Source organism: Lepidochelys kempii, chromosome 16 (genome assembly GCF_965140285.1).
Source record: "Lepidochelys kempii isolate rLepKem1 chromosome 16, rLepKem1.hap1, whole genome shotgun sequence".
Classification (NCBI taxonomy): Eukaryota; Metazoa; Chordata; order Testudines; family Cheloniidae; genus Lepidochelys; species Lepidochelys kempii.
Window position 1 is genome coordinate 15,017,349 of NC_136395.1, and position 22,502 is coordinate 15,039,850.

Sequence of the window (22,502 nt, forward strand, 5' to 3'; positions counted from 1 at the left end):
CAGCGAGCTAATGGAACAAAGATAGCAACCCTATGTGTGGAATGAAGAGTAGAATAGGGATAAAGGTCTGATCCCTTAAGGAAAAGTCCTATAGAGTTTAATAGGGAGGAAGCCAATAGGGTTCTATGTAGATGTTAGAGCTTATAGAATTTAATAGAGAACTTCGTCCTTGCTATAGTATTCTATAGGTTGGCTTAAACATTCTGTGGAAAGATTTATTATGTTCTATAGGCCTTATTTCTATTCGGAGTTGAAGTCAATGGGAGCTTTGCTGTTGATTCAAATGGGAACAGAATTGGATTCTAAATGCCCCCATTTCTTCCCCCTCCTCCAGTTTTGCCATTTCCCTGCCCAACCCCAGGACATACTTGCCTTAATGGCTCCTCCTTTCCCCCTCCCTCCCCGGCCCCCATGGACTATTCTCTTCCTCCCTCTCTTGAGCTCTCGAGCATTCTCCCAAGTCCAGCATTGTGGCCCAGCTGGCAGCCAATTGGCTGTAATTTGTGCTGCTGTTGCCTGCTAATCTGTTTTAGACTCTCTGCTCTTTATAAGCAGCCCCTCTGACCATGGGGCCAGGAGCCAAAGGATTCTGCCTCAATCTTCCCATTGCATGCCTCTCACCCAGGCTAGTGGATATGAGCCTATTCAGCTAACATCCAAGTTCATGTTCATAACACTTCATATACATGTATGGTCCGTCCAACTTTTGTACAAAATTTAAAGCTGTGTGCTCATCCATTTTAACTAATGCTACAAGGTGATACCTTCAGTGGCTCGGTTAAGCCTAGATGCAGCCTTCCCATGCTCGGGGTTGCTTTCTCTTTTAAAAAAAACAAAAACAAAACTATTAACACCATACAGTATTATCAAAGGCTATGGGTCTGTCTCAAGTGATGGAGCTGGTGTGTCTGGAAAGATGGAATTATGGGTCTCCACTCCATAAAATTCTGCTCTCTACTCTAAGTGGAAAAGAAATCTTAGTCTCAAATCATTTTTTTTATTATTAAACGTCCAACTACGTCAAGTCATAACTCAACTTCTGCCAAATGGTCATATCCAACATTTAATCCCAAATGTGTGATATTGGGGCTTAGGAGGAAACATTCCATGGGGGAAGGTTATCTTCCAAACTGTCTGCTGTGACTGGCTTTTCTTCCACTTTCCTTCAAAACATCTGTTACTGGGCCACTGTTGAAGACTGGATACTGGGCTAGATGGACCATGATTTTGGTCCATTATGGCAATTCCTATGAGATACTGAACTGCCACTGTATGGGCTCCTAGCCTGGAAATCAAGACAAAATAGATGCATCCATGACCTGACTGTCTTAAACCAGTTTTGAGTGGAGAGGAAGGTAGGCACGATCTATAATCCACTGCATTTGGGGGTCCAATCAACTGCCCATGGTGCCCTTGGAAAGATTCCTGTTGACTCCGATGGTGTTGGATCAGGCCCTGGGTTTGCCTGGGTACTCATGCTCTTTGCTCCTCTTTTTCAGATGTGGACATTCTTCAAAGACTGGGCCTGGCAGGGAAGAAGCCATTGAGCGGATTGTCTTCATCACGCTCGGTTCCTCAGGGGGTTATCCCTTTCAAATCGGGGGTCATCTTCACTCAGCGAGCACGCATCGAAGCACCCATTAGTACCATCATCCCCGCTGCCTTTGGCACAGACTTGACCCTAGTCCTGAGCTTGTGCTCCCACCGCATCAACAATGCTTTTCTATTCTCTGTCAAGAGCAAGAAGAAAAAACTGGAGCTGGGAGTCCAGTTTATCCCCGGGAAGGTCATTGTGTACATAGGCCACAAGCACTCTGTATATTTTGATTACAGTGTTCATGATGGCCACTGGCATAACATGGCCATTGACATCCGAGGCCAGATGGTCACTTTAGTTACTTCTTGTGGGAAGCAAAGAGTACATGCGGATTTGCATTTTAAAAAAAACGAGGCATTGGATCCACAAGGGTCTTTTCTCTTAGGGAAAATGAACCAGCACTCGATACAGTTTGAAGGCGCCATTTGCCAGTTTGATATTTATCCTTCTGCTAAGGCAGCTCATAATTACTGTAAATACCTGAAAAAACAGTGCAGGCAAGCGGACACCTTCCGGCCGAATCTGCCCCCGCTTGTCCCACTCTTGCCCAGGGATCCCAGCGCCTCCCCAATGGCCTCTCTGCAGACTAAGTTCTTGCTACAGGGTTTGAAGAACCTGACCACTGTGATATCAACATCAGAGCTCATCAAGGTCACAACACCCCTCAAGACTCCAGCTACAGCGTCCACCACCTTGGTCCCACATAAGCTGCTGTCTCCCAGGCTGACAACCAAAGCAGCCAAGGTTACAATTGTGCGGTCTACCGTTCCATCAAGTACTGATATGCAGCTGCCGGTCCATTCGCACTCTCGGACTACTACAGCAGCCCTCAGGATTTCCCAACCCTCTTCCAATGCAAGTTCACAGAAGCACTCCGTTCCCGCTGTCAGAAACATCCTGCCTGCTGGCCAAAACTCCATTGCCATCAGCAGGAAAGAATTGGAGCAAGAGACCAAAAAGATGATCAACCAAAAAACTTCCACCAAGCCCTCTGAAACCCTCAGCACTGTAAAGCCAATGAGGAAGAAGATTGAAAACACATCTAGAGACATCCATCCCATGACCATGAAACAAAACCCGGAGAACCTGACCAGTGGACCCATTCCAAAAATGCTATTGCCACTACCAACCAGGAAATCCGTTCCTAGCCTAATTCCTCTACTGTACACCAAATCAACCCCTGGATCTTTTCATCGTACCTTCAGAACCAGTGTGCAAGCCTTCAACCTCACAACCCCTGCTGCTGTTGATGGGTTTCAGGTCTTTGACCCCATTGGACCCACCCTATTTCCATTTTTACTGGGACTTCCTGGATCTAAAGGAGACCAAGGTCCCCCGGTAAGTTCAAGTTTTTAAATATATTCATGGTGTGGTCCAGTGAATAGGACTCCCAGACCAAGGGTCATATCTGCTATCAACTTGCTAGGCCTGCCTTGGGCAAGTCACTTCACGTCTCTGGTCTTCCATTTCTCCACTTATAAAAAGGGGATAATGTTTACCTAGCTCTGTAAAGTACTATGAGGTGGTTTACGTAAGTCCTAAATATTGTTGTTAAACTAGAGAGATGCCTGAGCTACCAGGTTTGTATCTGAACTTCTCCAAAGTGGTTTGGACTTATCTCTGCCCCAAACAGGGTTGATGTGATGTGAACAGCAGAAGTTGATAAGGGTGTCAGCATTGACTTAGAATCTCCAGTGTGTTTCCTTTGTGCCACTCTACAGACATGCGTTTTCGATATCTTCTGTTCTGGGCTTAACCAATGCATTGTGCATCCCTTTCAGTGTATGGCAATTTATGAAGTCTATTTGTAATATTACAAAACCAGCCAGTTAAAATGTGGGGTGCAATATATTTCAAATGTAGTTTAGAAATACACCTTGTTTTGAATATCACAGAAATGGCCCAACTTCAATATTTTTGTATTTAAAGTGCTTTTAAAATGTGACCCTGGAAGATTTTAGGATGAGCTGCAAGATGCATTTCTATTTCCAGACCTTCCCTAATAATGTTTTTTATTACACAAGCACCTAGGGACACCTGTCAAGGCTCCATTGTGCTAGGCATTGTATGAGCCAATAGCAAGAAGAGAGTCCCTACTCCAGGGAGCCTTGCATCTTCCTAAGTGGTTAATGGCCTGATCCTATGTGGTGCTGAGTTCCCGTTGAAATCAAACCCTAAAATCCTAGCTGATTGGTTGGAAACCCCCATAGGCTGGGATTTTCAACAGCACTTAAGGGAGTTAGACACCTAACAATGGTAGCTGGGTGCCTTGACTCCTACAAAAATCACAGCCTTAGTGTGTTGTCGCAATTTAAACCTTGTAAAGGCACCCAGACACCACCCTAATGGGCACCCTACAAAATCTGATGATAACGAAATAATGCCATTGGTTAATATTTTCAAAAGTGACTACTGATTTTTGGGTGCCCATCATGACACCTTTAAAGTGGCTTGATTTCTCTGCTCTCTCCCCCACATCCCAATCCCTTGGGACTGGTCCACTGAGTGCTTTCAGAAAAGCAGGTGTCTCAAGTTGTCTTTTCAGAAAAAACTAGCCTTTTTTGAAAAACTTGGCCATTGTATACACAATGCATATTTTCAAACAAGGGACCGGTAAAACAAATGGAATAATGGAGAAACCACTTTAGAGAGCATCAATATTTTTATGGGGTAATCATTTCTTTTTAAAATAATACACATTTAAAATGTACACAGAATTTCTTTCTAAATAGGCTTTGCAACATTCCATTTTTAAAATAATTTTGATGGATAATATTGATGTTTGTTTTAAGCATTTTTTCTATTTTTATCTATTTAAATTTTTAGTTGTGGGAAATTTATGGCAAAGTCTGACAATAATTATTTAATGACAGGTTTCAGAGTAACAGCTGTGTTGGGCCATTTCATTGTTGGTGAGTATTTGCTTCAGGTTGCGGGGCTGTCTGTAGGCAAGGACTGGCCTGTCTCCCAAGATTTGTGAGAGTGTTGGGTCATCCTTTAGGATAGGTTGTAGATCCTTAATAATGCGTTGGAGGGGTTTTAGTCGGGGGCTGAAGGAGATGGCTAGTGGCGTTCTGTTATTTTCTTTGTTAGGCCTGTCCTGTAGTAGGTAACTTCTGGGAACTCTTCTGGCTCTATCAATCTGTTTCTTCACTTCCGCAGGTGGGTATTGTAGTTGTAAGAAAGTTTGACAGAGATCTTGTAGGTGTTTGTCTCTGTCTGAGGGGTTGGAGCAAATCCCCGCAACCTGAAGCAAATACTCACCAACAACCACATACCACACAACAGAACCACTAACCCAGGAACTTATCCTTGCAACAAAGCCCGTTGCCAACTGTGCCCACATATCTATTCAGGGGACGCCATCACAGGGCCTAATAACATCAGCCACACTATCAGAGGCTCGTTCACCTGCACATCCACCAATGTGATATGTGCCAGCAATGCCCCTCTGCCATTTACATTGGTCAAACTCGACAGTCTCTACGTAAAAGAATAAATGGACACAAATCAGATGTCAAGAATTATAACATTCATAAACCAGTCGGAGAACACTTCAATCTCTCTGGTCACACAATCACAGACATGAAGGTCACTATCTTAAAACAAAAAAACTTCAAATCCAGACTCCAGCGAGAAACTGCTGAATTGGAATTCATTTGCAAATTGGATACTATTAATTTAGGCTTAAATAGAGACTGGGAGTGGCTAAGTCATTATGCAAGGTAGCCTATTTCCCCTTGTTTTTTCCTACCCCCCTCCCCCGCCCCCAGACGTTCTGGTTAAACTTGGATTTAAACTTGGAGAGTGGTCAGTTTGGATGAACTATTGCCAGCAGGAGAGTGAGTTTGTGTATGTGTGTGTGTCCCCAGGGGGGAAAAAAAGGGGGGGGGAGTGAGAGCCTGGATTTGTGCTGGACATGGCCCACCTTGATTATCATGCACATTGTAGGGAGAGTGGTCACTTTGGATGAGCTATTACCAGCAGGATAGTGAGTTTGTGTGTGTGTTTTTTGGAGGGGGGTGAGAGAACCTGGATTTGTGCAGGAAATGGCCCACCTTGATTATCATGCACATTGTGTAGAGAGTTGTCACTTTGGATGGGCTATTACCAGCAGGAGAGTGAGTTTGTGTGTGGGGGGGTGGAGGGTGAGAAAACCTGGATTTGTGCTGGAAATGGCTCAACTTGATGATCACTTTAGATAAGCTATTACCAGCAGGACAGTGGGGTGGGAGGAGGTATTGTTTTATGATCTCTGTGTGTATATAAAGTCTGCTGCAGTTTCCACGGTATGCATCCGATGAAGTGAGCTGTAGCTCACGAAAGCTCATGCTAAAATAAATTGGTTAGTCTCTAAGGTGCCACAAGTACTCCTTTTCTTTTTATTTAATGACAGTAGATGTTGAGATTCAGAAAGTTAAAGCTTTATAACCATTGTGACTAAGTTCCTGCTCTACCTTGGTGGGTCTTTGCGCTTATTGGCGCATTTGCTCGCCTTGGAACTTCATGGCAGCCCTCAGCTTGGCAGTTTTTCTGAACCCACAGTCCAGGTCAACTCCTCCTGTGTCTGATCAGGAGTTGGGAGGATTTGGGGGGAACCCAGGCCCGCCTTCTACTCCAGGTTCCAGCCCAGGGCCCTGTGGAATGCAGCTGTCTAAAGTGCCTCCTGGAACAGCTGTGCGACAGCTACAACTGCCTGGGCTACTTCCCCATGGCCTCCTCCCAACACCTTCTTTATCCTCACCATAGGACCTTCCTCCTGGTGTCTGATAACGCTTGTACTCCTCAGTCCTCCAACAGTCCGCGTTCTCACTCTCAGCTCCTAGTGCCTCTTGCTCCCAGCTCCTCACACGCACACTACAGACGGAAGTGAGCTCCTTTTTAAAACCCAGGTGCCCTGATTAGCCTTCCTTAATTGATTCTAGCAGCTTCTTGATTGGCTGCAGGTGTTCTAATCAGCCTGTCTTAATTGTCTCCATTATCTTTGAAAACTCATGGCGATCCGGGGAAGTCCCGGACGACTGGAAAAAGCCTAATGTAGTGCCCATCTTTAAAAAAGGGAAGAAGGAGGATCCTGGGAACTACAGGCCAGTCAGCCTCATCTCAGTCCCTGGAAAAATCATGGAGCAGATTCTCAAGGAATCAATTCTGAAGCACTTAGAAGAGAGGAAAGTGATCAGGAACAGTCAGCATGGATTCACCAAGGGCAAGTCATGCCTGACTAATCTAATTGCCTTCTATGACGAGATAACTGGCTCTGTGGATGAGGGGAAAGCGGTGGACATGTTGTTCCTTGACTTTAGCAAAGCTGTTGACATGGTCTCCCACAGTATTCTTGCCAGCAAGTTAGAGAAGTATGGTCTGGATGAATTGACTATAAGGTGGATAGAAAGTTGGCTAGATTGTCGGGCTCAGCGGGTAGTGATCAATGGCTCCATGTCTAGTTGGCAGCCGGTATCAAGTGGAGTGCCCCAAAGGTCGGTCCTGGGGCCGATTTTGTTCAATATCTTCATAAATGATCTGGAGAACGGTGTGGATTGCACCCTCAGCAGGTTTGCAGATGACACTAAACTGGGAGGAGAGGTAGATACGCTGGAGGGTAGGGATAGGATACAGAGGGACCTAGACAAATTAGAAGATTGGGCCAAAATAAATCTGATGAGGTTCAACAAGGACAAGTGCAGAGTCCTGCACTTAGGACAGAACAATCCCATGCACCGCTACAGACTGAATGGGACCGAATGGCTCGGCAGCAGTTCTGCAGAAAAGGACCTAGGGGTTACAGTGGACGAGAAGCTGGATATGAGTCAACAGTGTGCCGGTGTTGCCAAGAAGGCCAATGGCATTTTGGGATGTATACATAGAGGCATTACCAGCAGATTGAGGGACGTGATCGTTCCCCTCTATTCAACATTGGTGAGGCCTCATCTGGAGTACTGTGTCCAGTTTTGTGCCCCACGCGACAAGAAGGATGTGGAAAAATTGGAAAGAGTCCAGCGGAGGGCAACAAAAATGATTAGGGGACTGGAACACATGACTTATGAGGAGAGGCTGAGGGAACTAGGGATGTTTAGTCTGTGGAAGAGAAGAATGAGGGGGGATTTGATAGCTGCTTTCAACTATCTGAAAGGGGGTTCCAAAGAGGATGGATCTAGACTGTTCTCAGTGGTAGCTGATGACAGACAAAGGAGTAATGGTCTCAAGTTGCAGTGGGGGAGGTTTAGGTTGGATATTAGGAAAACCTTTTTCACTAGGAGGGTGGTGAAACACTGGAATGCGTTACCTAGGGAAGTGGTGGAATCTCCTTCCTTAGATATTTTTAAGGTCAGGCTTGCAAAGCCCTGGTTGGGATGATTTAGTTGGGGATTGGTCCTGCTTTGAGCAGGGGGTTGGACTAGATGACCTCCTGAGGTCCCTTCCAACCCTGATATTCTATGATTCTAAGGTTCCTGATTGTTCTGGAACCTTCCCTGTTACCTTATCCAGGGAAAAGGGACCTATTTAGCCTGGGGCTAATATATCTGCCTTCTATTACTCTCCTATAGCCATCTGGCCCGACCCTGTCACACCATTAAGACACAAATTGTCAATATCACATGTCAAAATATACAAAGTAAATATCCTTAAATCAAACTCTAATAAGGTCTCAAGCAGCTTTTTTCTTACTTTGCCTATCTGTACATTTCAGTTTGTATCAATGGAAATATTTTTTGCCTTTGTGTGTATACAGTGAAATTGACATTTATTGACAAAAATCTAATCCTTCCAAGCCTACTTATAAATGTAACTACTGCATTCACACACACTAACCATTCTTAAAAGAATATATATGTAGGCGATGAAAAAGTATACATACGTTTTGTAATGCCAAAAGCAATTAGGCCACCATAAAGACTATCTGCTAACTTTTTGGGTTTTTTAAAAAAATACAAGAATACAAACAAGATCTTTAAACTGACTAACTTCTGAGAAAATCTTTATATTTGATCCTCAGATTTTTGTTGTATTGTAAATGTGGGGCAGGAGTGTGTACATCCATATAAAGTAAGATGGTCCCAGAGAGATTCCTTGATTGCCAAGTTCCAGCCCAGAGCTAATTTTTACAGCTGACTTCTTAAAACACTGAAAGAAGGGTTTACAATGGAAAAATGGAGACAAACTTAAGGGACACCATTAGCAATACTTCTGTCTGCAAATGTACTGACTATTGTTACAAGTAACAGCTCCAATAACAATGGCCCTGATCCTGAAAATACCACATGCTTAACTTTAAGGTTTGGCGCCAATCTATAGTTATAATTTCAGGTTTGGATCTAAGGTGCTGATTGTCACCTGATATTTTGGATGCGGCGTCACGGACAGATCTCCGTTTGTTCCAATGTTCCTTTGTGTGACTGAGATCTCAAGGTTGCTACTTTGTCACGGTTGTATGCTGTCAGGAAATTGTAGACTCCTCTTTGATTTTTATATACATTTATATATATGAAATAACACACACCCTCCAATTGTTGACAGTGAGTCAGGAAGTCTCCACAACTTCCCTGTGTACACAAAACTGTCTCCTACAATTTCTTTTGTTTCTCCATAAGTGAAGAGCTGATGTATTTGTGGAGATTTCCCCTTAAGCTTATTTGTTTTTCAGTAGCAGGAATCCAATCAATGATTGTGCACCCCTTCTCCAAAAATATGACGTACCTGTAACTGATGGATCTATAGCTGATGCTCAGGGCTCCAGTGAACTCTTGGCCTCCCCTCTCCAACTCCTTGCTCCAAAAATAGTCTGAGGGTGAACATACTAGTCTTGTTCTTCCTACTTTTCTCTCCCACCCAACATGAAGAACTTGTTGTTCAAGTAGAATGGAAAATCCCACTCAGCCTGTGAATCACAGCAAACAGACTGATGCAGGCCACGGATGGCTTAGGGAATCGATGGCAGAAGTTTCCATCTGCTCAGAGAACAGTTAGGGTCCTGGATCTGGGGAAAGGAGAACAACTAAGCCGCTGCCTGGCTTCATCCCCTTTGACTTCTGGAAACAAAGTGAGCGCATTGAGAGGGAAAGGTTATAGCTGCATCGAAGCTGGCTGCTGTGTACAATATCTTCTGTGACTCATTTGGGGATCTCTGTATGACACTTTGTTGAAAGTTTCACCCCGACATTGGCCTGGGGGCAGAAAGCACTGAATCAAGATGACACGTTGAGAAATTAATTTAGCATTTATGTAGCCATATAAGCGCTGATAGATGCTTCACAGTTGAGTAATTACTCTGGCACCATCTCCATGTTATTGGGCAGACATTTTTGATGAGGTCAGACTCTCAAAACAGTACTTCCTGGTCCGGTATGTGATATCTCAGCCAGTCAATCTTGCCTTGATTAAGCAGATTGCAGGCTGAGACTGTGCACTGCGTCTGGCATAAGGATGGAAGGAAGGAGATGGTGTTAACTCGTGCAATTCTTACCTGATAGAAGGTTCCTTCATGACAACTATTGGGGATATTCTCCTCTTCTCTAGGGGAAGACTCTGGGAAGGTGCTCTGAAAACAGTCCATTGCCAATCTCTAGGGAGGGATTTGTTGGCAGGCATGGAGGAGTCATGGTGTACAGACCTCAAGAGATGAGAAATGGGGCCCATCCCTGGAAAGGGAGCCCCTGCGTGCTGCTCAGCTGCCATTGTATAAGCTCGCTTAAGAGCTGTGCTGGCATAGGCTCCTTCCCCTGCACTTACATGCTCCCCCTCCAAGCCACGGCGGATGAGTTAATGTTGCAGAGAGCCACACTGACTCCCATGCAGACTTCTGCTGGAAACTTACCATGTTGGAAGGGAGCATCTTGAGTACAGCAGCTCCCTCTGGGTCTGGCTCCATTCCAGAAGACTGATAGTTCCCAGCTGCCCACATCCTGCTTTAAAACCTAGGAACTGTAATGATGTGGTGCTCTCAAGAGTGGTCTGGCTGAAAAGGGGTGAGGATGCTGTATTGTCTCTACTCTCCTGTCATGAGCACAGGGCCCTTTGTGCTCTCTCTCTCTCTCTCTCTCTCTAGCTCTTTTGCTGCTAGGCAGGAGGAATAACTATTTCATTCTGCTTTGGTACCGTTTTACACCCATTTTATCCAGGTGTAAAAGACGACACAGGAGCAAGGCAGTGGTGAATCAGGCCCTTCAGTCTTTGCATATAGCACAAAATAATATCAACGTAATCCTAGATTTACATAGGGCCTCTCCTCCCAATTGGCCCCAAAGCTGTTTACAAACTTAACTGCTGTATACAAAGTGTGTGCTGAAAGAATCCCTTTGCTAAATCAGTAAACTTCAGATACCTCTGGGGTAGAGCATAACAAGCTGTTTAGCAGGCCACAGCAGGGCTAATGCAACAGGATATGAAGACACATCCCATACACAATTAGAACTGCAGCATTGACGCCTTAGGAATTTAGGGTAACGGACTGTTTTGTACACAATGGAATTTGGCCAGAACGCCAAGATTATCAGGCTTGTTTTGTTTTTCAAAAGTGCCATGGGATCATTAATGACCACAAAGAGATAGAATTTGTGTCTTAAATCTTTTCTGGGCAGGAAAAAAAGGAGCAAAAAGGCCCCCAAACACCATACTAGGTCACTAGCTCAATAATGACTCAGTGGCTGGCAGTCTTTCCTCTGACTCATCAACACTACTTCCCACAGCACCTATAAAGTCCAGGTCTCCCTTCCATGTGCTGACCCCGGCTGACTTTGGCTTGCAAGAATTGATGAGCATGCAGCCCGTGGCTACAAGTGGTATGCAAAACCACAAAAGAAAATGACATTCTATTAATGCATCCTCAGTGCAAATAAACTTGAGTTCTCCTGCTGATCACATACTGATCACTTGCTGGGCTTTTGGGTGTACAATATATGGCAAGATATAAGGGGCCTTTCCCCATATGCAATAAAGCAGGAATTCCATAGGTTCTTGCCAGCCACAAGAGCAAAGCCCAAGAGACCTGAACGGTGTCCTGAATTTATATGCATCATTGGGGATTTTAATACTTTACTCATGCTGAAATGTATGGTGGAGCTGCCTGCAACTGTCTGAAGCCACTAAGAGGATGTGGTGCCACTGAATAACACTAGTGCTACAATTGGAGTGTGTTTAATAATCAAGCCACAATCTTTACGCGGGGGTGGGGGGGAGAGGGAGAGAGAGGGGAGGAGCTGGGGTGTTTTGACTGAGTTTTAAAATGTCCTCATCAGAAAAATCCCAACATAAGAGGGCACAGTCACTGTTTGCAAGATACCATTTGTAAAGATATTGTACATATGTTGCTTTTCACCAGTTTGGTGAATCCTGGATGTAAAATAAACTTGGTTCTGAAGCCTTTTGCTTTTGCTATGACTTTCTCAAGGAGCTGAGGGATCCTTGAGCTTCCTCAACAGGATGGTGGGGAAATGGAAAGTTCTTTCCAGGACTCCTCCAAAGCTCTTTGAAGTCACTGGGAGTCTTTCCATTAACTTCAGTAGGCTTTGGGTCAGGCCCTTAATACCGAGAATAGGGACTCTGATGAAATTCATCCTTGTGCAGAGGGCCAGTGCAAACTCTCTGCTACCACTGAAGTCCCACTTAAGCTTTGCTTTTTGAGGGCTTAAATGGGACATAAATGATGCATAGACTTTGTGCAGGCCCCCTGCCCAGACATGAATTTCATCCTCTGCGCACACCAGAAAAAATGATACTTCATTAAACAAATATCACGCATATTTATGCTGTAAAAATGTGGTCTCCTTTACAGCCTGGGTGTCGGAGATGTGGGCCCAAACTGAGCAATTTTATGGGGTTACTGAGTGCTACCGGAAAGGTTCAGCGTTTTCTCCACTCTGACTCCACTGGGATTTCAGCATCTTTCAGGGGTGATCCCTCTGGCAGCTTTCTTGTCTGTCGTTCATGAGAGAATACACAGGACTAGGCTTGGCAGGATCCCACTGTAGTCCAAAAACAATGGCAAGAGAGAGATTTCTTCTTTCACCCTTAATTGATGATGGAGAAATTTCCAAAGGTGGAGAATGAGACTCATGGAAAGGGTGGGTTTTATTTTGCATTATAGACCGCTATTCTCCTCAATTGTCATTTCCGTGATGGCTGGGCTACAGATAGAGGGGTTGAATCTGTTACAGCCTTGGCTAACATAGTTGCTTTTTTTTTTTACCTCAAGCAGTAGAGGCTCATGGTTTTAGATTTGATCCCTTTTGCCGCTCACCCACCCAGAGGTACGAAGTTATGCTGGCAGGCAATATTGTTGCAAAATCAAATATGTTTCTGAATCTGTGAGATCGGTCCAGTTTTCTGCAACTACCATCTTTGGAATATCTCTGACCTCCCTCCGTTTTGTTGCAAAAATTTGCCAACTGAATCAGAAAAAAAAAATCTTGGTAATATGGATAGTCCTCAAAATCAATAGAATATTAAATGTCTTTTTCCAGTCCTACTTGTGACATAGACGGCTACCCATGTTGACAACCTGTGATATAGTATAGAACACGCGATGTGTTTCAATGCCCTTAATTTATGAGTCAAGTACAGAAAAGCCACATCGTCAGTATAATATACAGAATAAAGATTAAGATGGTTTTAGAATCATTCACATAATTGGCCCATAAATCATTATGAATTTAAGCAGAAATGCATCCAAAGGGAATCTGGTTTTAGGGCAGTAACTGAGTATGAAACAACAGTCCTGCTTGTTTAAAATGAAGTTGGTGCCAAAGAACAAGTTAAAAGAGCAATTGGGATCAAAGTGCTGGAAAGGAGGTAATGGGAAATATATAAAGAGAAGACAGGAGAAGAAATGATGGAACATAAGACCCTTCCGTTTCACGGTCCTTCAGCATCCTGCCATGGGCGCAAGCATGTAATAAGCAAACTTGGAAAATGCTCCTCCAAACTACCTTAAGCAGCAAAATTGGACTGGAAGTCTCTCAAGAAGATGCTCTTCTCTGAAAGGTTTGTATGAGGTCCTTGCTTCAATCATCTGTATTCTCTGTGTTGCAGTAGTGCCTGGGAGTCCCGGCAGAATGAATATGTATTTTCAATATATAGATGTATTACAAGAACATTTTTGTGGGTGGAATTTTTGGGTTTTTATTCCCTAACCTAGTTGAAACCAGGACGTAAATTATGCAGCAGGGATCCCAGAATATGGAGCACTGTTTACCCTGTTCTGACCCCATTCCCTGACAGTGAAATTAGTACAGTATCTTGTGGGTTTTTTAAGTTCAGTTTATTTTAAATTACCCCCAAATTTTGGAGACTGTGGTATTGAAAAGGTGTAACTGGGTTGCAGTAATTATCAGAGGGAAGGCAGGCATCTCTGGCACCCTGCAGAGAATCAGGGCTTTTGGTACCAAAGACTATCTGGGGGAGATGGGTTTGGTTTTTGGTACTCAGGATGCAGTTAGAATTTTTGGAGAAGGGATGCATTTCCTTTCTTCCTCCCTCTTTTTGGGCAGAGGTGGAGACGACTTTAAGTGATGGGAGGAGTGGTTTGAATTCTTTGTTTCAACTGGATGTTGCTATGGAGGTTGGTGGGATGGGGGAAATTATCTCCCCTCATATGTGCCACTGTTATTACAAGCAACAATGGATGAGATGTTTCTGCTGAAATGATCAGGAGTGGATACTGACATTTTAAATTATCATCATTATACTTCAGAGTCAACACTCTGAGCTGGATGGGAGCAGTTCACAGAAATAATAGTTTCAGGATGTCTGCAGACTCAGATATCACTGCATCAGTTATATTTCATTCATCTTTTGATAATTATTTTCCTAGCTACAAGGGTTGGGGAATTTTTTAACAAAAGCTTGGATTCCGGAGCAGTTATTCTGCAGACTGAAACAAACAAAAAGCCTACAATTATGTGTTTGTACAGCTGCATAATCGCATTATATGTGGTGTTCGGAGTTAACACAATGGCTGGTTAAACTAATGTGCGTATAACTTAACATAAGGATTGGTTGTATCAATGGGGGCTGCTTATATAAGGAACAGCAATACTGCATTAACTAGTGATGGGCATCTCTCAGATCAGATAATCGCCCAAGAGTTCAGACTAGGAATGAGGCTGGAAATCTCAAGAACAAGGGAATATCAAGCAGTTGACATTTGATAGAACCAGTAGGTGACTGTGCATTAGAACTTCCACTGTGATGAGACATTATCCCTATTAAGCCATTATCCTATCTTACGCCTTTAGAACATGCATTCTTTTGATATCTTCACTACTGTCTGGTTCCACCTGAACCAGCCACACTGCAGAAAGAGAAATGCTAATGCATTCCGTGCCAGTCCAAATTAGTAGCATGGAGGGAGGAAGGCGATTACCTGTACATTTTTTAACCTCTGCAAATTTTTGCATTTGTTTGGACCAAGGTTCAGTTTTATCCTTATCTCTTCTGAACTCATTCACTCATCACTTACCTACTGTATGTGAGGATTGGTAATATTCACCAGGGTTCTTTTGAGGAGAGACTTTGTGAGCATGCCTGCATTCAGGCCGTCACTGTTTGAAACCATAGCCTAGGATGGACTTTGGAGTAGGGGTCTCCAAGGATTATCTGGTGCATTTGCGTTTATATTCCTGAGATCTGTGTTAGGGATCTTGAACATTTAACTCTTCCTTTGGTACCGCAGTATGCACAGACTCTGAGTTACCTCTGTTGTTTCACAAGTGGCAGAGTCGGTTTTGTAGTGTTCTTAACTTGTGAGAACAGAGCACCACTTTAATCTGCCAAAAAATTGTTTGGGAAAGGGAGGATGTAGGGAGCAGGAACCGAACTGTGGAGTACAGCATGCACCTGCTTGGCAGCGGATCTGATCACCTCCTACTCACAGTTCTCCTTTTGGTAAAAGCTCTTTGGACTCCAGAGCGGTTGGAAAGTTCAGGCTGGGGTCCAAAGATTCTTTAGCCTCCTGCTCTTTCTCTCCCTCTCACCCCCCCCCCCCGAGAAACAAAACCCATCATTCATAACAAGCTACTTTAATATAAATCCCCAGTGAGACACTTTAGCTAACAATTATTAATGTCAGTGCTGTAAAAAGGGTTGCAAGAGTGATCAGGAGTTGCAGCTCTCTCTGGAAATTTGGATTCTCCAGTCCATTGAGAATAGACTTTTTAAAGGATTTTATAGTTTTACTTCACCATCTTAAACCTCGTTACGTTCCCCTAAACTGTTACAGACCAGTGTGCAGCAGGGAGCCTTTAACTCTGTTCTGTTGTAACCCAGCATCCAAGAATCCCCACTGCTTTGACATGACTAAACTTACCTCTGCGATATTGCAGCACCATGTTCAGGAACTTCCACCATTGACACTAATTTTATTACTTTTGCCATATTATATAATATCCAGGAGAGTACAGAGCTGGGGTGTGATTATCTCTTTAATATCACAGTTCCTCTAGGAACCTATACTAGAGAGATTACTGTTTCCTTAGCTTTTGTATGATAAAACACACAACGTGCCTGCTTCTTTCAACATTGAGATGCAGTTTGTGTTACCTCTATTATGTTACAGCGCAGAACCCAGGAAACTGAAACACAGCTGTGATTAGAGAAATAAAGACTACAGCCGCAAGATGAGAATGCTTTGTCTCTGCTCTATTGAAATACATAGTTCTGAGACTGGTGTGCATAGTTTTTATTCCTTTACAGCAGTAGCATAAGTTGCATGGAAACTCTGGGCTTTGTGCCATAACTGGTCTTTCTTCCCCACTCCTGCTCCAAACAGTTAGATTCTGGCTCTTTCAGAACTGTGTTACAAGAAGCACGGTCTTCTGTATAACTGTAAATAATATTTCTTTACCTCTTTTCTAGGGCCCCCCAGGTCTACCAGGCTTACCAGGCCCACCTGGCAAGAGAGGCCCACGGGTAAGTGGCTTTTTGTGTCTACCCCTGCACCTCATTGCTGGCATCTTGTTTTTCTGTGCTTCTATTCTCCATGCCAACACATGGTGATCACTGTAGTGACTGAGCTAGTGACCACTTTGAGCACAGCTGTTGAGGTCTGGCACAGTTTAGAGCAAAGATTGGCTTCCCTCCTTTCCCCCTCCCCTATCCAAGATTTTCAGCAGGCTGAACTTCTCCTGCCAGGGTCTGGGGAAGGAGCAGCCTGACCTGAGGTTTGGCATTAGCCTATCGGTTGGACTGTTGCTCTCTGTCCTTATCTTCCCACTTCCTCTTTGGTGTCCAACCTTTTATTGTTACAAAACACACACAGACATTAGGTTTGACCATGCTTCTTCTCTGACCTTTATGTGCCAGGTCTCCAGACCTACTTCCTGTCACCTCTGAATTTTGCCGTTGCACACAATGCTATCTGAGCGGCACCTATAATAAAATTCATTATAATAGTTTTCCACTCAGCTTAGCTGTGGCGGACCCAGAGAAAGGTCCTCTCTGATCTGCTTCTTGTCTGTTTCAGAATCTAGGACAAAATCTCTAACCTAGTCTTCAATATCTTCCATGTATTTTCCTTCCTACCCCATATCTGCTAAATTCAGATACAAACATGACTAAGAGTCACAAGAGCCATCCTTGGGAAATGCCTCATCCCCTGAAACACCTGGGTTTTTTGAGCCCTGTAGTCAACTAAGTTACACACAACTTTTAGCATTAGCTCAACGGCTGCAGCAGCTACTGCAGTACTGGGCAATTGTATACCTGGCTGTGTTTTTAATAATAGGTGGCGATTCTTGTGGTAGCACAATGTTGTCCCAAAGCGCAGAGCTGAGTGTGGATCCTGAACTCACTCTCTTGCATGCTGAGCTGGGGGAAATGGAGCCCTTGGCCTCTAGGGCAGGAGGGGAAGGAAGGATCATTTAATATCATGATCAGGTCACCTCTTTCAGTTGACCCTAAGGGTGACCAGATGTCCCGATTTTATAGGGACAGCCCTGATTTTTGGGTCTTTTTCTTATATTGACTCCTATGACCCCCCCACCCCTGTCCTGATTTTTCACACTTGCTGTCTGGTCACCCTACTTGAGGTGCCAGAGTTCCCACTGGTGCCAGAGGGAACTTTGGCTGGAAAGATAAGTCAGCCCCACATGAGGCCTTTCAAAGCTGGCTCTGAGGGCTGAAAACAGGGCAGTGCCAGAGGGCGCTTGTGTTACGTTCCAGTGGAATTCATGGTAAATGGGCGTGGATAAGTGTACCCCATTTCTGTACTAGTAAAAGGGAATGGCCTGATTTTTTCCCCCTAAAGAAGCTGAGTGCCCATAGCTGCCCCTGAACCACTTCTCCTCTGTGGCACAGATAGCGTTAAACACACATGGGTGGAGCCCTAGGGCCCAAGTAGTTTGTTTGCTAGTTATGGGCACAGGTAGTGCCTTACAAGCATGTGAATGTCATTCACAGTGATTCATACAACAACAAAAAGTATTCTGTGCTGGTACATGCAAAGACATGCAGTTCAGAGGAAGGCAGCGTATCTAGTGCTTAGAGCAGATGCCTCCATTCTAACTGTGATTCTGCCACTGACTCATATGACCTAAGGGAAGTCATTTAACCCCATTTGTAACAGAGGAGTCACACAGGGATGTAATACCGCATTCGCTTAACTAACAGGAGGGGTGAGGATTAGCTAACTAACGTCTGCTCTTCCGTTGCAAATTTTTCATTCCAGGAGCTCTTAAGCACTTCTATAATGGGCCCTGATTCTTATTTACACTAAGGCTCCTTTCCTCCACTCTTTCAGTGTAAAGGGACCTTAAAGTGTAATTTTTGCCCATTTTAAGGCCCCCTTATGCAGCCAGGATGATGTAAAGGGACCTTCGTAAAGGAGGACCAGGCCTGATGTTTTCAATACAGGTTATTTATTTACATCACTGTTCTGCACTGGAACTTTTGCAGCATGGGCACAGCATTTAGCTATTGTTTTGTACTGTTGCCTTCACAGTACTGGGTAACATTTTGCACAGATACAGCTGATGTTTTGTGCAGAGATCTGCGCGTTGCAATCCATGTCATAGGCAGGCATAGCTACCTTTTATTCCCCCCTCTGGCAAACAGAGTGACCCAGCAGTGGTTTTACAAGACTCCAGTACATATTTTACATAATCCTTTATTGACATACACATTAGCACAGACCACACTTAAATACCAACATGGGGTTCTCCTATAAGCCTGCAGTTGTGGAAAATTACCAGTTAAAGAAAGTCTCTGCTCTCCCCGGCTCGTTATCCTTACTGCAGGTCTCCAGCAGAGCTTAGTGAGCACAATGGGATGTCTACACTTGGAGCTGGGAGTGTGATTTCCCGCTCAAGGAGACCTCATCCTGCAAGCTCTCATGAAGCTAGCATAATAAAAACAGAAGACCGCTGCAGGGGCACGAGCAGCGAGGGACGTATTTGGGTGGCTAGCCTCTCCCACTGCGTGCACTGGCCATGGCCTGTGTTCTATTTTTAGTGTGCTAGCTTGCTGAGAGCTAGTGAAAGTAACTTTCCTGGAGCTGGGAAGCACAAACCCAGCTTGAAGTGTAGACATACCCTTATGGTATGTAAACTTAATCCAGGGTCTGGAGGCCCCAGCTTTCCTGTGCACATATATCCAAATTCCTCCAGCTTAACAAAACTGAGCTTTGAAATTTCAGTGGCATTAAAAGGGGGGGGGAAAGTGTTGTTAAGACTCTGAGCAGGTCTTTCAGTGTCCTCCTCCCATCCATGGCACAGCCTGCTTCAGCAGGGAAGCCCCTGACAGTCACGTGTAACTTCTTGAGTTAAATCCCAGCCAGGGGGTTCTCATCAACTCAGGATGGAAATCCCAGCTGGGAAGTAATCAGATGCAGCTGAGCCTAGTTTGGCTGGCTCAGCTCTTTGAAACTGAGCCTAATTTCAGGAGAGAGAAAGGGGTGGCGGTATAAATGCCTGCACTTGGAGCACTAGAGACAGAAGAACTGCCCTGCGTGTATTGTTGTTTTGTCTTCATTAACGGTTCTGGGATTTAAGGATTTGCACTGCGGGAAGGGAATGTGGCCAGACAGTAGGATGGGCTTAGAGGGGTTCTTCTTTTTTGGTTGCAAAAGAACCCTGAAAAAATAATCAACCCCAGAGAGTTTTTTTTTTTTTCCTTTTTGCTTAACCTGGATGTCCTATGAAATTCCTCTGCAGCTACACAGACCTTGTCCCTGCTACAACAAGACCCATACTGGATCGGCCCATTGGTCTATCAAGTGAGGTATCCTGCCTCTAGCAGAGAGGCTAGCCCCTGAAATTTTAGGGGGAGGAGGAACGATGCATGTAACTAGCTTTGCAATGTTGTACATTTTGAGAGCAGGAAGGATTTCTTCCTCTCCTCTGCAGTTTATGGCCTGATGAGGCATGGTGCTCTCATCGTACCTTGGATAACTTCAGTGTTGTTAATGCTTATAAAATTAGCCATCTCCTCAGAAACCTGCCATGGCCTTTGACTCTGATCACCTGCAACAGTGAATTCCACAGGGCGACAATGTCCTATTGATACAGCACAGTATTTCCACTTCTTTATACAAGTCTGCGGGGTGACCCCCATGGTCTCTGATTATTGGACAGCGTAAAAATAACTCTGAGTGGCTTTCTCTTTTCTAGGGTTGGTGGCCCACTGTTGGTTTATGGAGAGCTGGCTGGTCACATGATGCTGGCTCCTTATTTCCAATCTTCCTGAGCAAAATAAGCTATAACAGTCGAAGCATAGTATTGCCAGTGCATACCTGTATTCACGCTAGGGGCTCTTGCCAGCATAGCTCTGTCGGTCTCCAATCTCACCCCGACCGATATAGCTATGCCAATGAAAATTTGTAGAATAGATCTGGACGGTGACTTAATTGTGATAGGCATAGAACTCACTAGCTGTAGTCCGTGCTGGCACTACATAGTGGGTTTTTTACTGGTATTTCGGTTAGGGGCATGTGGGATTTTTTATATTTATATTGAAATACTTTTAGTGGTACAATCCCTGGCCTGGATGCAGTTCTGTTGGTATAAGGATACCTGATATGGGAATAGCTGTACCAGCATAAAGCCCCTTTGTACTGACATAACTGCATCCATGCTAGGGAAGTTCTACCACTTTAACTATGCTGCTAGAAAGTGGTACCATATTTGTGTGCAGACAGCTCGATTGCACTGAAGAATATGCGTGGCTTAGTGAGGTCTGCAGAAAGAGAGTTAAAAGGTGCTGTAAACCACAGCAATAATGCTTACGCGGCAGTTTCCAAATGTTAATTAAACCTTACAACCGCACTCTGGAGTAGCACAGGAAGCCTGCACATGTGGAAACCAATGGGAAGTTTGCCATTGGATTCACTTCCACAGAAACAGACTTAGGGTAAAATTTTCAAAAGTGCTTAAGTGACTTAGGAGCTTAAGTCCCATTAAAAGTCAGTTTTGCAGGTGGGCAAACTGATTTGCCTAAGGTCTCATAGCCAGCCAGAGGCAGAGCTGGGAATAGGACCCAAAAGACTTTAATGCCAACTCTCTGCACTAATTTTAAGCTCTCAATAAATAGGAGAAATTCCATTGTGCAAGTAGGTAAAATGTTGCTTTTGCACTCACTGATTCTTACCTCCATCACGCCATGAGCCTCAGAGCATTGGAAGATTCCAAGCTCCTGCTGTAGCATTTCATTGCTACATCTTGTCTTTGGTTGCAAAAAAATAATCCTAATCTTTTTCAAAAATGGGGCTTTTCCCCCCAAGATGATAAAATTTCAGTCTTCTGTAAAGATTGTCCCAATCTCCTCATTCCACTAGGAAGGTTTTCCAGTTTCTAAGAAGTGTTTAAAGAAACAGTTTGTTTGGCCTCATTTCAAATATTTAGCTCATTTTTCAGCAAGCCAAAGGTCAGAGTGGAATCTGGAGGTCAGGAGCAGAAAAGCTGCTTTACATTGTGAAGCCCCCAAGTATAATGAGTTTTCAATGAGTAGCTGTCCCTTTTGGATGAAGCGCTGTAGCATTTTGCGTGAGTTTTTTAATGGGGGGGATTGCACACAGTTGCACTTTTGTTAATTTGTGCAGGCTGTGAACCAGTACAAATAAAAGAGTTTCTGTGAGATGGGTCCCATCTCTGCCCATGTAGCAGAGATGAACTGGCTGGCGCTGTGGAGTTCACAAGTAGATAGCTTTCACATGAGGTGGCATTCCATCCAGATTACAAGCCCAGCCACATTTGGGAACCCCCTTACCCCACCCCATTTTCAGAACACATTGAGGGATTGTGTTCAACGCCTGGTTTCCATGCTGCTGATTCTCTGGTGACTGCTGATGATTAAAACAGTGTCCCATGATAAAACTTTCCATGGAATTTCTGGTGCCGAGGCTGGAAGACTTCAGATATAAATCGACTTGTTGCTGGGTTTTATTGTTTAAGCAGTGCCGAGAGTGAGCCAAGATTGTGTGTGTGAATAACATAGAGGCTGGTAGAATTTCAGCTCCTAACTTGGTGGACTCAATGTTGTCCCATCCGATGCAAAGAAAAGAGAGAAATGAGATGATGATGATGATGATTACATATAGTCATAATACTTATGAGTATATACCGACCCTTTTAGTTGAAGGGGAAAGAAGTAGGGTTTAATCTAGAAGAGCATGAATAGAGGGTAGCAGCTAGCTCTAGCATAGCTCATCTATGGAAAGATGGCTACGTCTGGGAGATACGGATTAGGGATAGGTAATCCTGATGGTCTGGAAGGGGAGGGTAATGAAAACTGGATTAGGCTGGGTAACACAGGAGTAATTAGCTGAAAGGAAGATTGGACAGACACTGTCTTTGTGAGGTGCGTGTTGATAGAGGGATGGATGTCTCTGAGACTGTTGGTTTGATGAGAAGAATCTGCCTTTCAACATGTCATATAACAGGCGGTTAACTGGGATTGGAGCATCAAATGTTGCAGCTGTAGT

The 22,502-nt window shown here is 44.2% G+C and overlaps 1 protein-coding gene across 3 annotated transcripts in view; it reads left to right on the plus strand.

Annotated features, from left to right (window-relative positions):
• COL27A1 (collagen type XXVII alpha 1 chain) overlaps positions 1-22,502 on the plus strand; it is a 240,651-nt gene that overhangs the window by 21,110 nt on the left and 197,039 nt on the right. For all 3 annotated transcript variants that reach the window (XM_073314249.2, XM_073314253.2, XM_073314251.2), the window contains 2 exons: positions 1,500-2,935; positions 16,445-16,498. In XM_073314249.2, coding sequence (XP_073170350.2) covers positions 1,500-2,935; positions 16,445-16,498 — 1,490 coding nt within the window. The remainder of the gene's footprint in view (positions 1-1,499; positions 2,936-16,444; positions 16,499-22,502) is intronic.